Below are 18,337 nucleotides of genomic sequence, written 5' to 3' on the forward strand. Positions count from 1 at the left end.
TCAAATCTATATCAACTGACACTTTATCATCTAGGACATCCTATAAAAGTGTGCTGCTAATGTTGTTCTATTTTTCCCCACAGTTCAGTTGCCTGGATTATAAGAATTACAGTAAGTGGATGTGTAATTTTTTGTTTGTTTGTTTTTTAAGGTAGGGATAATTTTAGGAATGATATAATAAAAATAAGAGACAATATTTTTTTTAGTTCTTACAGGTTTCTAGGTTTGCTTTAAATGTTTTACAACTATTAACTTATTTTATTCTTGCAAAATTCCTATACCTTAAGTATGATTACTACCCCATTTTATAGAAGATACTGAGGAATGTGCCGAAGACCACATGCTTATAAGAGGAAGAACCATGGTTTGTTGGGCAACCCAGCTCTTTAACTTAGGGTTTGGATGTATTCTAAGAAGCCATCTTACTTTTGAACATATCTAAATTACCAAAAACCCTGAAGATTTTGGCATTAACCATAATTCGTTCTTCTGAAATTTACACATTCTGAGAATCTGACATGAACATATGTTGATGAGATAGCAAATTGATGGCTGTGCACTTGGCAATTACCATTATTACTATGATTTTCAAATTTACTGTTATTTTTAAATTAATTTTTAAAAATTTACATTCAAGTTAGTTAGCATATAGTGCAACAATGATTTCAAGAGTAGATTGGCAATTATTTTAAAAAATCTAAATCTAAATGACTTTATTTCTTGGAAAATAAAACTATTTTTATATAAAGAAAATTTTACTATTTTTCTTGGAAAATAAACTCTTCAGGATTATTCCATGGGTCCTTGCCTTCATCATAGTTCTCATGAAGACAGCATCAATTCTAAAAAGGCTTCAATTACCTGCCAAAGAGAACATTCTCCTCCATGTTACTCTTTAGAGGAAGATGATAATCCTCTGGACATATTTATGAGACTTTACTAAAAGACAGTTTACCAGGCTTAAATCCAAATTTAAAGAATCTGAAACTATATCTCTAGGGGATTTGATTCAAAATCTTTACTTTTAATAACACACTCCAAGTTATAAACAGTCAGGTTTGGAAACTATGGTTCCTAAAATAAGTATCTGAAAGTTTACATCTTGTTGAGGGAGGAAGAAGTTTACACCTAGTTGATGGAGGAAGATGTACATGTATATATTCAGTATAAAATAATTACAAGTAGTAACATAAATATGGCTTAGTCTGTGTGTGGTTGTGTGCATGTACACACTCAATCTCTGATTTCAAAACCAGTTGGCTCTGTGTCCATAGAAAGTGACTCAGATTCTTCAAATCTTAATCTTTTCATCTGTAAAATGGAGATTATAGCAACTGTATCACAGATTATGATAATTAAATTATCACAAGTAAAATACTTAATAAAGTTTGCTCAATGTTATGTTTTAACCACTGCAATTTATAGTTATGCTGACAAACAATGTTGGTGAAGATCAAATGAATTGTATAGACTATACAGTTTAGAAACTTTTCAAGAAATGAAAGGTTCTAGGTAATTTGGTAAGAGGATACTGATTCAGGTAAAAGAAAAACTTGATTTGGGGACTGTTTATTAAAAACCAAAGTTAAAATGAGTGCAGAGGTTCAGAAGAAGAAAATGACAAGAAATTCTTAGGGTAGAGTCAGTGAAATTCCTTTCTGGCTATTGTCAAGCATAAAATATAGGATTCTTCTAATAAAGCTGCTCTATTGATATAATAAATTTGGAAGGTGAATTGTACATACACATTCCATTAATTTTTTTTAAAGTAAACATATTGGGAAACTGAAAAACAATTTCCCTCAGCATTCTCAACTGGCTTATATTGATCTGGTGGTTTGCCTTCTAAATTTCAAGGTGCTTGATTGCATGTGTAAGAAAATTGGCCCATACAGGCAGATTTTAATGCTTAAAAATCTTCTTTTTTTTTCTTAGTTGATTGTCAGGTTGGTTTCCATATAACACCCATTGCTCATCCCCACAAGTGCCCTCCCGCATGCCCATCACCCCCCCTCCCCTTCCCCCCCACTCTATCTGCCCTCAGTTTGTTCTCAGCCTTCAAGAATATCTCATGGTTGCCTCCCTCCCTCTCCCCCACTATTTTCCCCCTTATTCTCCCCCATGGTCCTCCGTTAAGTTCCTCCTAATCCACCTATATAACCAAACATATGGTATCTGTCCTCTGCCTGACTTATTTCGCTCAGCATAACACCCTCAAGTTCCATCCATGTTGCCACAAATGGTCAGATTTCATTCTTTCTCATTGCCATGTAGTATTCCATTGTATAAATATACCACATCTTCTTGATCCATTCATCCGTTGATGGACACTTAGGTTCTTTCCATGTTTTGGCTATTGTTGAGATTACTGCTATGAACACTGGGAGTACATGTGCCCCTATGCATCAGCACTCCTGTATTCCTTGGGTAAATTTCTGGCAGTGCTACTGCTGGGTCATAGGGGAGTTCTACTGTTAATTTTTTGAGGAACCTCCATACTGTTTTCCAGAGGGGCTGCACCAGCTTACATTCCCACCAACTGTGTAGGAGGGTGCCCGTTTCTCCACATCCCCACCAGCATCTATAGTCTCCTGATTTGCTCATTTTAGCCACTCTGACCAGCATGAGGTAGTATCTAAGTGTGGTTTTGATTTGTATTTCCCTGATGATGAGGGATGCTGAGCATCATTTCATGTGTCTTTTGGCCATCTGGATGTCCTCTTTGGAGAAGTGTCTGTTCATGTCTTCTGCCCTTTTCTTCACTGGATTATTTGTTTTTCGGGTGTGGAGTTTGGTGAGTTCCTTATAGATTTTGGATACTAGCCTTATATCTGATATGTCATTTGCAACTATCTTTTCCCATTCCGTCAGTTGCCTATTATTTTATTGATTATTTCCTTTGACATGCAGAAGTTTTTTATTTTGATGAGGTCCCAGTAGTTCATTTTTGCTCTTGATTCCCTTGCCTTTGGGGATGTGTCATGTAAGAAATTGCTGCGGTTGAGGTCAAGGAGGTTGTTTCCTGCTTTCTCCTCTGGGATTTTGATGGTTTCTTGTCTCACATTCTGGTCCATTTTGAATTTACTTTTGTGTATGGTATGAGAAAATGATCTAGTTTCATTCTTCTGCATGTTGTTGTCCAGTTTTCCCAGCACCATCTGTTAAAGAGGCTGTCTTTTTTTCATTGGATATTCTTTTCTGCTTTGTCAAAGATTAGTTGGCCATACATTTGTGGGTCCAATTCTGAGTTCTATATTCTATTCCATTGATGTATGTGTCTGTTTCTGTGACAAAAATTTTTCTAAACATTTATCCAAACATTGACCAGAAGTTAGATACTGCTTCAATTTCTTAAACTGAAAGTACTTCCCTTGATTTCTATGTTCTATTAGGGAAAATTTAAGATAATCTATTTCTCTGGTTGTAATAATCTGTGTTGTTTTTTTTTTCAAGAAAGCTTTTACTGCAACTCCTAACTTATCTGAATCTCAAAAGCTTTGTAATATACTACAAAGCTAAGGAAATTTGTCCTTAATATTTATTTTGGGGAAATTAAAGGGTTTAGACATTGAAAAAAGGAGGATCAATGAATTAATATAGGATGCCTCAGTTTTAGTTTATTGTAGTTTTCCATTTTATTAAAGAAGAAAGTAATTAAGTATTTTTGTATTACCAAACAGTTACTTATAAAAAAGTTTGCAAAAAATGAAAATACATGTCTCTTAAATTATATAAAAATTTTTGTATACTCATCACCTAATAAGAGTGATTTAATGTGCTTATGTATTCCCTTAAGAGAAATTTTTATTCATCTAAATATATGTGTAATCATAATATACATTCAACATTTGTTTCCCTTTTCCCATTTTTATAATATAAGATATTTCCCATTTTGAGACATGGTCCTCATTGCAGTCCTTTTTAATGCCAAAACAATATTCCATGATTAATGGTTAATATCTTGTGTTAATCATAGTTATGTTAGGCAAAACCCGATAGAGATACAGAGAAATAGTCTGCAATGGCCTCTTAAATACTGACATTTTTCACCATTACTTGTTTTGAAACCCAGCTATATCATTAGTTGCTAGATTAATAGTCTCTTTAAATTATGTTAAAGGTAATTAGCCTAAAATCTCTGCATATACAAATGGCCAATTATGATTAAGTGGCTTAAGTGAAATCTGCCTGCTTGTAAAGGATGGATAAGAACAAGATGAATTCTGAGATGTACAAATTCAAATATTTTAATGGTTTCCGTTGTTACCGTTCTCATAGGCATCTAATTTGGTTTTGAGGTATTAAATCATATTTAAGCCTTATAATATGAATGCAAATGAAGTTTGAAATTAATTTAGTCTTAACATAGTCCCACTGATTTGCCTTCCCAGAACTTAGGAACATATTGCTCCATTAGATACCAGGCAGAATGACAGCAAATGACAGAAAATTCTAACATTCACTTAAATTTGATTATAAAGCAAAGGTAAGAGGTGGAAGCAGATGAAACAAACCTAGATCAAGGAGTTGTATATTGACAACAATCATGTTCACGGGAGACTTTGTATCTCAGCCCTACAGTATGGTATCCCAGATGGAAGCTCTGGAAGGATTTGTATAAACTCCCAAAGAATACAGCTCCAGTGGCCTGCAAGCTGAAAGCAAGTTGTAAGACTGGTTTGCAGAATAAGTGTTAAGCCTCTCTGACATGGTAAACATAGACTGATGTGAACTGTCAAGTACAGCAAATAAAGCAGACAGATGTCCAGAAGTATGCTGAACTAAAAAATACTATTAAAACAGAACCAGCAGATAATAAAGTGAAGTAGAAGACTTAATCTTGAGAAAAGGTGTTCGGAGAATTTGATAAGAACCTATATTTGAGAATTTAAAATAAAACCCCCATAAATTCATTTTTATCATGAACAGCCAGTAATAGAAATAATCTGTGTATAATAGTATATGTCCATGTACAAAAGATGTGAGGAAATCAGGCCAGGCCCTAAAACCAGGCAGGCAACCTAAGATGCATTAAGCATTCATTTATATGTCACTTTAGTTGGACTTGCATGGAGCATTGCATGTATTGCCAAGTGTTATCGGCTTAATTGTATCCTCTCAAAATTCATATTTTGAAGCCTTGAATCCTGAAACCTCAGAATGTGACTGTATTTGGAAAGAGGGTCTTTGTAGAGGACATTAGGTTAAAATGAATTCATTAGGGTGGACCCTTTTCCAATCTTCCCGGTGTCCTTTTGAGAAGAGGATTTGGACACACAGACACTGGTGACATGCCAGCACAGAGAAAAGACCCTGAGAGGACAGAGGGACAAGGTGGCCATCTGTAAGTCACGAAGAAAAGTCTCAGAAGACTCCAAATCTGCTGACACTTTGATTTTAAACTTCTGGCCTTTAGAAGAGAGGGGGGGGGGGGGAAAGCCACATTTCTGTTGTTTAGGCTACACCATCTGTTGTATTTTGTTATGAAAGCCCAAGCAAACTCATAGAGCAAGTTAGAGCACACTTCCTGGTGTGGCAGGAAGAAGGAAACTGTTCCCTTCTCAATATCTGTGAAGACATGGGAGAACCTTGGCTTTGAAAGTGAGGCAGTGGAAGGGGCAAGATATATACATGACCCAGTCAGGGTCACTCTGACATGATGTAAAACACAACCCACACGCCTCCACAACTTCTGAGGTCTTTGGTCTGGGGATAAAAATCCAAAACGATATTTACTTCTACTGAGAAAGGATTTTACTTGATTTTTGTATTGCGTGTGAAGCATCTGGGATATTCAGGTGATAAGAGCAGCGGGGAGGTGGAAATGGCTCTAACGATCAAAGCTAGAGATATGAGATTGGGTGCTACTTTATAACATTAGTTTTTAAGTTTTTCATAAAATGTGTATTTACCTATCTGATAGTTTTAACCATGCCTAAGCATGTAGTTCACAGATACATTCACGATGTTGTGTAGTCATTACCACATCTAACTCTTCTGTCACTCTCGGCAAGAATTATGGAAACTCTCCCTTCTCCCTCCCCTCTGTCCCTGGTGACTTCTATCTTACCTCCTGTTGCTATGAATTTCCCTATTCCAGGGAGCTCATATAAGTGGAATTATATAATATTGCATGGGACTTATGTTTGAAGACCTAGAAATTAGCAATGCCACTAGAAAAATCTTGGGAGGGGAAGGGAGGTAATGAATAGTGTTAGGAAAAATTAAGGAAAAGGCCCAGTAGTCTGGCTCTCCCTCAGCCTAATACTACATATCATCTTCCCTACTTCTCTTCCCATTTCCCTGATTTCCTTTCCACATCCTCACCAGCACTGCTTCTTGCCTTTTGAATAACAACCTTTCTAACAGATGTGAAATGGTATCTCATTGTGGCTTTGATTTGCATTTCCCTGATGATTAATGATGTTGAACACCTTTTCATGTACCTGTTGGGCATTTGAATATCTTCTTGGAAAAAAAATATCTTTTAAGAACACTTTTAAAAAGTTTATCCACTTACTTTGTGAGAGAGTGTGTGTGCGCACATGTGAGCAAGGAAGGGACAGAGAGAGAGGAAAATAGAATCCCAAGCAGGCTCTGTGCTGCCGTGTAGAGCAGGATGTGGGGTCGATTATCCCACCAACCCTGAGATCATGACCTGAGCTGAAACGAAGAGTCAGACACTTATCCGACTGGGGCACTCATGTACCATGGGAAAAAAATATATATATATTGACATCCTTGGCCATTTTTTAAATTGGACTACTTATATTCTTGCTATTGAGTTGTATGAGTCTCTTATACATTTTGGATAGCAACCTCTTATCAGATGTGTGGTTTGAAACTATTTTCTTCCATTCCATAGGCTGTCTTTTCATTTTGTTGATCGTAGCTTTTGCTGCGCAGAAGCTTTTTAGTTTCATGCAGTCCTGTTTATTTACGTTTGCTTTCGTCACTTATGCTTTAGGTGTCATATCCAAAAAGGGCACTGCCAAGATTGACATCGAGAAGCGTTTTCCATGTGTTTCCTTCTCAGAGTTCTATGGTTTCAGATCGTACGTGTAAGTCTTCAATCCATTTAGAATCTTAGTAGGTAGTGTCAGCTTTTCTCTGGCAATTAACCGTGTGTGAACCTTTTACATTTCTTGTAGTTTTAGTAATGTACATTAACTTCCTTTTCTTAGTTTATGTTTTCTCATGTATTTATATCTTGTCTCTACAAACATAATGGTTAGCACTTTAAGACTAAACCATATTTTACAATTTACCTTCCCATCATGCCTGGATCAATATTTCGCACACATTAAGAAACTGACAATTTTCTTTTGTCTCGTTGTCATCTAGAAACTAAGGATGCAAAGCAAAATCTCTATACCAAAAGAGAGAAAAAGATTCAATTTCTTTATCTGGCAATGTGACCCTGAGCAGACCACTTGAAGAGTTTTCCCAGCCTTTTGTTATTGTGCCGGTTACATGAATATCTGATAATTTATAAGATCCTTTTATAATTTTACAATTCAGAGTCTAGCCTGTTATAGTTAATCTTAAGTGAACACATTATAGAAGGAATCTTAAAAATCAACAAGTAAAAAAAATGATTCTGAATTGCTCTAAGGAAATACACATGCAAATTACGCTTTTTTCCCTAACAGTCTATTCAACAAATTAAAGGTCAGAAGGACAGTATTATAGTCTCAGCCCAATCCATGTTCAGTGAAAATGAAATATACTGACGTCCTATATTCTACTGGGACACATGATCTGTACCTATTTTCAGCCCATGGCTCTTCACACTCCATTGTTTAAAAATAGACCAGTTCTGAACTTTGGAGACAGGCTCAGAAGGGCATTAACCTCTTTCTCGACAGTTAAGTTTGCCATTTTGCTCTAATCGAATAAGTATAAATCTGATCATGTTAAAAATAGACCTTCTTACTTTGTACACATTCCAACAGGCTCTCATAAGCAGAGGGGTATAGTTCACTGAAATTTTCTAATTAGTTTTTTAGTATTAAATACACTGCCTGCTTTTCCTAAAGCATTCATCAGTCTCATGATCCTAACATTTCAATGCCAAATTTTGATGCTAAGACATTTGTCTCCAGAAAGCTGGCTGTTAAAACGAAGGAAGAACTTTAATAGCAGATCGTTTGATTACATTCCAAAAGAAATGAGACATATGATAAGACTGGACTTGTCCCTCTTATGTGTGGCCTAACGTCCTCTGAATAACTCTCTCATGGCACTTATACACAGTTATAATTGATTATTTAAATTTCTGTTTCTCACTAAGCTGCAAGAACCATGAGAGCTCGGTCTTTATCTTATGCTTCACTGAATCAGAGGAATACTCTAAATTAAATTTTACTGTGCACTTACTATGTGCCAGGTGCATTTCTAATTTTTTTGGTTTGGACAGGGAGACCAGCAACATTTGTTTCATGAGCCACTAACAATGCTCTAGTAAGACTTGGAATAGAATCTTAAAAAAATATTTTTTGCCTGTTCTATGGATATTACTAGGTTATAGAAATTGTACAGAATATCTATATGCCTTCTACAGTGATACTCTACTGAAATGTCCCCTTATCCCATCCTGACTGCACTAAATCACTAATGCAAATACTTCGAAGAAGGTTAAAAATAAAAACAATCACAAGCAAAATAGGAACTTCTGGCTCATAGTATATACGCAAAAATCAAAACCACAGGGTCACTTGGGTGGCTTAGTTGGTTAAGCATCTGACTCTTGGTCGGATCAGGTCAAGATCTTAGCGTTCCTGACCATGTTGGTCTCTGTACGGACAGTGTGGAGCCTGCATGTGATTCTCCCTCTCTTTCTCTGTCCTTAACCCACTCATACATGTTCATTATCTCTCTCTCTCTAAAAATAAATAAATAAACTTAAAAAAATTAAAAAAAAACCATGGAGGAATCTAAAGATGCCAGCATCGTTTTGTTATACATGAGAAACTATATTTTCCATACTATAATGGAAAGTGTTACTAAGAGAATTCTATGGCCAGAGCACTTCATAGTTCTGGACATCACTTTTTATCCAAATGAACATTACTGTTTTGTTGACAAAATGCTCTCTTTGAGCTCTAACAATCAATGATTCTTTGAGATGATTTGCTGAGTATGAGATTCATGCTTTCTTTGCATTTGTTTATTTATCCAACAAGTAATTATTAAATATATACTGTCTAGGGACTGAAGTTATGGTGGAAATCAAGAACTCCAAAGTCCTTGCCTTCTTGTATCCAAGTCAATATAGTGGTATGTATACAGCAAAAAGGCTTCTGTTCAGAGAAGGACTTCAAGAGAACTAATTTAGATAAACTTCTAAAGGTGGGCCTCTTTGAGGAGGCACCATTTTGACTGAGACAGGAACAGTAAAAATGAACCAGGTTATTTGTTAAAGGTGTTGCAACAATTTGTCCTCAACATAAGAAAAGATGAATCACCTAATTCATACCACAGACATGGAAACAGAAAAGTGTACTTGATGAAGTAGTGTTTTTGTAGTAACTGCTAACTGAATTAATTTACATACGCATGGTATGAGATTTTGTTAAGAGCTTTCATAGGTCATGCAAATGAAATTCCTTCCGCCATTTTACATCTTTGGGGGTCTTTATATTTAAAAGTATTCAAACACATTAAAAATAAGCTGGGCTATAAAGTGGATAAAACATAATAATGGCTTAATTGATTATGAACATAGGATAATTTTCACATTCCTTAACACTGCATTTTATGTTTTTAAGCAATAGGTCTTTTGCATGTTTTTAAGAGTCTGAAGGTTTGACCTATCTTTCAGTTCTATGCATTCCTGAATACCCTGACTTGTGTTAGTAGAAATCACTGCTCTTCAGTGTACATTAGCATCTCATATTAGGCTACATAGTTTCATAAAAATGTGCCTTTTGTACAATAAAGTATTTTAAGTTAAAAAGTCTTGTTGCAATATAAAATGGTGGTTGACTCAAAATTGAGCATATGATTAGCAATTATATATGGTGCAAGGTATATACCACGCATATCTTATATTTTTACCTTTTGTCACAAAATACGTATCAAATAATCCAGCTTTTTCCTTCCAAGTATTCTTTCATTCATTTGACATTTATGGGATCAGTCATTCAATGCCTTCTATGTACTGGGTACTTTCTAGATACTAGGAACACAACAGTGACTAAAATATACCTTTGCCAAGTTGATGCCTCATCTTCTAAGTGGAATGCAGCTTTTGATGAAATAATGTAATTTATTACTTTAAAAAGGTTTCTTCTGGTCTACCACTATGACTTTAGTACAGCAGGTACATAACACTCCAATTTAATAGGGAGCAACATGTATTTCTCATTGTTCTTATTGAACTTTTATTCAGAAAACACATCTGGCTAAAACACATTTTAGACTCATGTTTTATTTAAATAATGACTCTTGTTATCTCTCTGCTATGTGTTTCCTTACTTTCTTATTTGATTCATCTATTTCCTCTCTAATAGAGTCTTACCTCAGTATAACATTAAATTTAGGCTTTTTCATGGTTCTGATGCCAGAAGAGCAAAAGCTGAAAAGCATGGGAACAAATGGAGAAATTGTTTTCACGTACATAAGGCGCTAAGTGTCTGAGCATGTCATGATTCCACTTATAAAATCTCTATTTTTATTAAGTAGTTGCAATTCTTACTCTGTTTTTCATTCATGATTCTGTTTGCGGCCATTCAGTCAGTAAGTATTTAATGAATTCCTACTATATACTGGTCACTAAGATATAAGCATTAAGGCATAGTCTCTATCCTCAAGAAAATTATAGTCTTAAACAATAAACTGACAAATGATAAATATAATGTTATGACAGAGTGGTCAGGGAAAATTTATGAAGAAGTCCATGTGTGGTAAGAGTGTTTAATGGGAAGTGGAAGGTAAGGTGAGTAAAAAGGAGTGAAGATAGAGTAGCATGAGGAAAGGCAGTGAGGGAATTAACAGTACTTTTCTTTTCCCCAGAAAAATTATGAATAATTTCCTGTTGATGAAGTATTAAGGGAAAAAAAAGCAAAGATGAAAGCAGGGCATGGAGCATCTAATATGCCATGTCAAGGAACTTGAACTTTTCCTGCAGGGGATGGACAATCATGATCAGGTTCTAAGAAGAGAGCAGAGTCATTACACTTGTGTTCTATACCAGTCGCTATGGTGGCTATGTGATGGTATGCATTTGAACTCACTGTGATCAAAGGCAGGGAGAAAAGCTGTGAGTGAACTTCAGAAGATGAATTAAAAGACACCAAGACTCTGAACCATGGTGTTTGAAAATATAAAGAAAATTAAGGAAATTGGACATATGTCTTCATACGGCTGGGGATGTTTGGTACGGGGGAAAAATGAAAAGTGAATTTTTTCCACTGAACATCAGAGCAAATTAACGTGTGGCAAGAGAAAGGGTAGTTAATAAAATGCACATGATTAAGAAGATGCTCTTGTTATTCTGATTTTACGCTACACTGAGTATTTTCAGCACAGAGGAATGCTTCCAATTTAAGCATGAAACTTCTTAGGCTCCATTTTTATACTCACTTTTTCTGGCAGCTTTCTGTATTCCCTCAATGACATTTTACACTGGAATCCTAACATTTTCCTGCTTCTTTAAAATATATCCTTAGTTTGATCATATCTTCATGTCTTTTGATTTAGTCTTAATCTCTGATAGTGTCTCTTGGATTACCTTTGTTTCCCTGCTACGGCCCCTCCCATCCTGCCTTTGAAGTCCTCTGGGCCCTTGAGAACCCAGCCTGATTCCAGTGTCCTGAGCTTCTGTCTTTCAATGAATAGGATTTGAATTTAAAACAAATTCTGTAATCCAACAAAGAAATAGAGTGAAGCATATATATATGTGTATATATATATATATGTATATACATATATATTTTAAAAACTATACATTATTTTAAAGAAATACAACAAAGAATGGAGTTTGAATTGTGTTCAAACAATATGTAATAGTCTTATTTGAGGTATTTGTAAAGAAAATAAGCTAATCAACAGCAGATATTTAATTCCTTTACTGAAAAACTCTTAACTGATAGTTTAAGGCTCAAAAAAATACAAATAACTTTTATGGGATGCAGAAATGTAGGAATGGTTATAAACAGTAAAGATATTAGTTGCAATGAAAATATTTATTGAGCATTTAATATATGCTACAGGCACTAGAAATTTCAAGAGAAATTTAAAATATTGATAAGCCTTGGCTCTTAAGGAACTTTCAAGGCCAATGTGGAGAAAACAAATGTGAAACAATAATGATAATATAGACAGAATGGATAAGGAGCACACAAGAGTTGTAGACTCAGTGCATTAGGGGGTCAAAGTAAAGAAAGATCAAATATAGCCTGGAAAATAAAAAACACAAAAGGTGTGAATGAAGAAATATTATTTGAACTAGATTTCGGTAATAGATGAGAGAGATTTCTGAAAACCACACGATGCAAGGTGAGAAATTATAATTGATTTTTTGCAAGACAGCAAGTTGCCCAGTTTGGCTGCAGGCCACTCTGGAACATGTAGAGCAGCAGGGAAAGTAAAGCTGGAAATCTAGCTGGGACCAGAGCACAGAAGGGCTGGAATATGAGCCTCAGGAGGCCAAATTTGATTTAATTTTGTATGTAAAGAGTGAAAGTTTCTGAGCAAAGAAATGAGTAGCTCATACTCATAAAAAAAATAATCTAGCAGCAATGTTTTAAATGTCAGTTAGAGAAGACAGCCCAAAGTCTGGAAGGCAAACTAAAGAGACAGTGCCAATTGTCCATGTGAGAGGACTAAGGTCAAGGTCAAGGAACGGGAGGAGAAAACAAGGGCACAGGTATGGGATGTACTGCCAAAGAACATTGACGGCATTTGGTGATTGGATTTGCAGAGCAGAGGAAGTTTCAAGAGAAGACTATACTTTTACATTGCAATTGACTTGAGAGAATGACTAAAACATTTACTGAAAGACTTCAAAAGAAAAATGGTTTAGTCATGGAAGATAATGACTATATTACATAGCTTATTATATATACCATGTAGATTTTAAGAAAACAGCATATTGGCAAGAACTTGGAGCTCACAATTTATAGAAGGAAGGTGCAAGAAGAAATAAACTAAAAAAAGAACAAATTAAGAAACACAAAATGAGAAGCCAATGGCTTATTCATGGTTCAGTGTTAAGGAAGTCCAAAAAAGAGATTCAGGATGCGTGTTTGGGTAACAGTTTAAAAGTAACCATGGGCTCAAAGACAAAGGGTTTGGTGAGTAACAGGTCTCTGATATCTTGCAAGTAGACAACTTTGGTAAAGAAGTGCAGATCAAACTACAGTGTAATGATTGGGCAGTCATCTTTTGAGAAGGTTTGAAGCAAAAGAAAGAAGGGAAAGAAATGTACTATAAGAAACATTAACAATCACGTGAATATTCCTTTGGTCTAGGAGTGACAAGAACATTCCAGTGGGCAGAGAGAAGACTTCTAGGGAGGGATGGAAAGAAGATGCAGGACAAACAGGGGATTATTGACATTCAAGGTTTTTTTTTTTTTTTAAGTTTATTTATTTCTTTTGAGACAGTATGAGCTGGGGATGGGCAGAAAGAGAGGCAGGGAGAGAGAATCCCAAGTGGGCTCCATGTTGTCTCCATGCTGTCAGCACAGAGCCCAAAGTGGGGCTCAAACTCACAAACATGAGATCAAGACCTGAGCCAAAACCAAGAGTCGGATGCTTAATGAACTGAACCACCCATGTGCCATGACACTGAAGGGTTTTAATGAGGAAATAGATATTAATTACTTGCAAAAGGTCAGGTTAGTCTGAAATCGGAGTCTAGGGAATAAACAGGTAAAATGAACATGGAAGGAGAGTAGAAATCACAAAGAAGATAAAGAAACAGATCAGCTACCCTGAGATGACAGAGTGGAAGGTTGAAAAGACATAGACAATGAGGATACATGAAAGAATTCTTACGACCAGGCATACAGAAAATAAGACCGTTCTGACAATCATCACTAGAAGAATGATGTTCTATTACTTTTTTTTTTTTTTGAACAATTAAGTCTGTATATGAGAGAACATATGGGAGAAGAAAGGCAAAGCAGGATGTGTTAACACTGGATTCTGATTCCTCTTCTGAGTAGTGTCATAACACAAACTTGAAGGTTTGCCATGAAAAGAGAAAATAAACCATGACCACGTACCATGGATATCGAGGACTAGAAATCTTACCTCTCTCAGAGGATCGTTGAGTTCACTGAGAATGTTTTCCTCATCAAAGATTTTGCCTTGGTATCTGTGTTCGTAGTAATCGTGTATCTTCTGACGCATATCAGCTGGTAACTTATGGAAGGACATGTATTGTTCCACTTGCTTATACTGTAAGGAATGGAAAATGGAAATTAGAAAACGTTGTGCTGTATGAAAAATCATGTTACTTTGTTGTGCTCAATTCAATATCATTTGAATAACAGTAACAAAAATGAAATATTTTAAGGGGAACTAATGTATTAGGATACAATGTACCTACTCTGTGTGACATGCTATGCAAGGAATTTATTAGGAAAACATTTCCCGTAAATAGGAAAACATTTCCCATAAAGAGTTGAGAGTTGTCGAGGGGTATGAAAGGAGCTCAGAGTGAATTTAAGGGCATCATGACAGAAAAGCCAGTGATGGGGCCAGAAAAGAAGTGATGTTATTTTCTTGGAATCTTTGTTTAGTTGAGTTCTAAAAAAAGTAGGAGGTTGATGTGTGGCCCTTCATCTGGATAGAATCTCCTATGTTTGGATAGGACAAAAGGTTCTATCTTAGACCTTAAAGCAAAAGATCAGACCTAATTAAAATTTGAATTTAGTGACAGAAAGCTTGGCAGCTGTTTCTAAGTCATTGATACTCAAGCAACACAGATGCCCTATAGAGTAAGAGAATATGTCACACTTAAATTTAGGACTTAAAAGAATATCAGGGTGAGACTAGGTCCACATAATTTTACAGCCAAAAGTGAACTTAGACATTTAAGTTCATTTAGCCAAGAAGTTCTTAAACTTGATTGTTATAATATTTGGGGTGAGGTTGCCTTTTGGGATCACAGATTTTCAGGCCTAATTCCAGAGACTGATTCCCTCAATGTATTTGCTTTTGTTGATTTACACACACAATCACACTCACACATATACACTTTGAAAATAAATCTCTGCTATTCAAACAAGAGCATAGATCTTACCCAGGAACTTATTAGAAGAGAATTTCAGGCTTTACCCCAGACCTACAAAATAGAGTCTACATCTTACAAAAAGATCCTCAGATGACTTATACACATTTAAGTTTGAGAAACATTCCTTGGGGCACCTCAGTTGGTTAAGTGTCTGACTTCAGCTCAGGTCATGATTTCACGGCTCATGAGTTTGAGCCCTGCATAGGTCTCTGTGCTAATAGCTGAGAGCCTGGAGCCTGCTTTGGATTCTCTCTCTGCCCCTCTTACACTTGCACTCTGTTTCTCTCTCTCTCTCTCTTTCAAAAATAAATAAACGTTAAATTAAAAAAAAAGAAACATCCCCTTGATGTTGCAAATGCAGATAGTAATGAGACCATGCTTTGAAAAAATTAATTAAAGCCCCCCAAATTAGCTTCATTGCATAGATGATCAAATGAGTACTAATAAAAAAGTATGCAATAAAAATGGATAAATATACTGGATAAAGACTCTTCCCTTAAACAAAACACACTTGATGTATTTTAGAGAACACATGGAAATTTTCTCACATCTCTTGCTGTTGACATAGCTCTTACTATAAGATATAACTCTCCCAAGTCTTTGTCCACAATTAGTGTAGTAATTGGTACACGATAACACGTATATCTCATCACAAACAGCAACCTATTACATTTCTTCAAGTTTTTGTACATACTTTCCTTTCACATAACATTCCTATTTTTTAGATATTCCCTTTTGAGATTAGTATTTTTAAAGAAAATACAACTTCGTCATGAGACTTCCTTTATTTGGTGACCAGACTGTCCCCCAACTATTTAAAGCCTGCAGGACTATCTCTCTCTCTCTGTAGCGACTTGATTATGACTTAGTCATTTTAAATTTAGGCACCAATGCTGTCACTGTCATAGTGTGTATATGGCTTCTAGTATGTACTTGAGAAGGATTGCTTAATTTTTCCTGAAGAGCTCAAAATCTGTATGCCTACCTAACCTTACCAACCTGTGTGGACAGACCTAGGATTCAGTCCACTTGCAACTCATGCAACTGGTCCACTAGAAAGAAGCTTCAGTGTCCTCTATAAGACTGCTGTGTAGGATAAAGTTGATTTGCAGCTGGACTGAAAAAACTCTATCATTATATCTAGAGACATCTGCATATCTGATTTTTACACTTAACCAAAAAGAAGGCAATGGAATATCTGATGTACTGTTTAGGATCTAAGGCTCCACTGGAAACTTTTGCACTAATGCTTTGCACCTAACTGATCTGGTTTGATTATACTGGCTTGACTATTTAAAGAGCTATTGATAGCTTGGTTGTTGAACACCTCCCCCCCCCCCCACCCCAAACCAAGGCTCCTTGCACAGATTTTGGTAGATAACGCCAGAAATTCAGCCTGTTCCACATGCCCAAAGATGGAGTATTTTTAAAGGAAATACTCATGCTGGGGAAAGGTTCTTGGGCTTCTCTTGCTTGTCTGAATTCTCTTTCTCTGAAGCACCATATCCTTTGCCTTTAAGTGAAAGCCTAACATGAGTAAAGTCTGGTGGATCCTGTTAAATATTCAAACTTGGGAAAATAATAAAACAGCTTAAGGCAACATGACTGCCACAGTTTTGACACTTACTGCATTGATGAAAACCTTTCAGTTGTGGACAAATAAAGGATTCAACTTTTTTCAGGATCAGTAGTGGTCAAGTAATCTCTGCTTACTTTTCTCAACAAACTGCTTGTCCAAACCCTGGTTGGACTGGTGAGATCTTTAATCTTAACCAGGATACTAAGCTCTAGATTTCTCTGTTCTTTGCATGCATCTCAGGGGGTATGTGAGGCAGCATTAAAAGCTAGTAGCATTTAATTCATTTTTAAGAAATCTGTGCCTATGTGTAAGGGCCTACTCATATAGAGAAACAAATAATCTGCTCGATGTCTATCTCTGGAATTGGAAAACAAATCTTTGATTAGCTAAATATAAATACTATACATAAAGTGATTTTATTTTTATGAAGAGTCAAGATTGATTGAGTTTTTTTTGGATTATTTTGCTTCATACAAATAATTTAATCACTTTGGACTTTGACTAATCTACAATAAGAATCTTATACCAAATAGTCTTTCTTCTTTCAGACCAAAGTTCAATGAGTATTTCTTGTCATTTAATCATACTGAGTTCAATTTGATTTTTGACCCATATTACATATTTCAAGCATTAATTGATTTGTAGTAATTATTGATCTAACAAATACTAACTGATTGCTGTGTGCCAATGGTTTTCAAGGTACAGTTGATAAAACACCAGTATCACTGAAGAACTTGTTAGAATGCATAAAGTTTTCACCCCAGATCTACTAAGTCAGAAACTCTGAATTAGAAATTCTAGCAGTCTGTATTTTAACAAGCCTTCCGTACCCTAAAATATCAGAACCACTTCTATATGCTAAGTACTGTGTTATCTTAGGACATAAGGAAGCAAATGAGAGTGAGAGTAGGGGATAGAAAGAAAATTCAGTTTTGACAAGTTAAGTGTAAGATGCTCATGGCACATCCTAACACTTACATGTGGGTCAGGCACTTAAAAGAAAAAAATATACACATAATCAATGACTAAGAGATCACTAAGGGAGGATGTGTCAAATAAAAGGATATTTTAAAAGTGGAACCTATGCTTTAAAGGCAGCTGAGTCATGGAAATTGATCAAGTTAAGGGAACTGAGATTAGCCAGCAAAATGTGACAGAACCAAAAAAACTTTGATTCACAGCAAAGAAGGATAAAGTTTTAAGGGAGAGAGGGGGTGCTCACAAGGAGTATTTCTAAGAAAAGAGATACTGAACCATAACCATTGCATTTGGGAATTGGGTAATGATCTTTGGTAGAACACAACACCGACTGAAAACAGGAACGATTTCTTTTTGTCTGTTTCCTTCATACCTAACAGGACTTGCAAAAATGAATGAAAATATGACATCTGTGTGATGTGAAGAATAAAAATAATAAATTAGTCATTGAAAAAGACACCTAGTGGTGGGTGGATAATGGAAAAAAATGTTATAAATTATGGATAAGACAGCAAAATAAAAGATAAAATGGAA

General features: G+C 35.7%; 1 protein-coding gene across 1 annotated transcript in view; it reads right to left on the reverse strand.

Annotated features, from left to right (window-relative positions):
• HCN1 (hyperpolarization activated cyclic nucleotide gated potassium channel 1) overlaps nucleotides 1-18,337 on the reverse strand; it is a 387,066-nt gene that overhangs the window by 57,348 nt on the left and 311,381 nt on the right. The window contains exon 5 of the mRNA XM_039234146.1: nucleotides 14,262-14,408. Coding sequence (XP_039090077.1) covers nucleotides 14,262-14,408 — 147 coding nt within the window. The remainder of the gene's footprint in view (nucleotides 1-14,261; nucleotides 14,409-18,337) is intronic.

This window comes from Hyaena hyaena, unplaced genomic scaffold (genome assembly GCF_003009895.1).
Source record: "Hyaena hyaena isolate Hyena2069 unplaced genomic scaffold, ASM300989v1 scaffold_83, whole genome shotgun sequence".
NCBI lineage: Eukaryota > Metazoa > Chordata > Mammalia > Carnivora > Hyaenidae > Hyaena > Hyaena hyaena.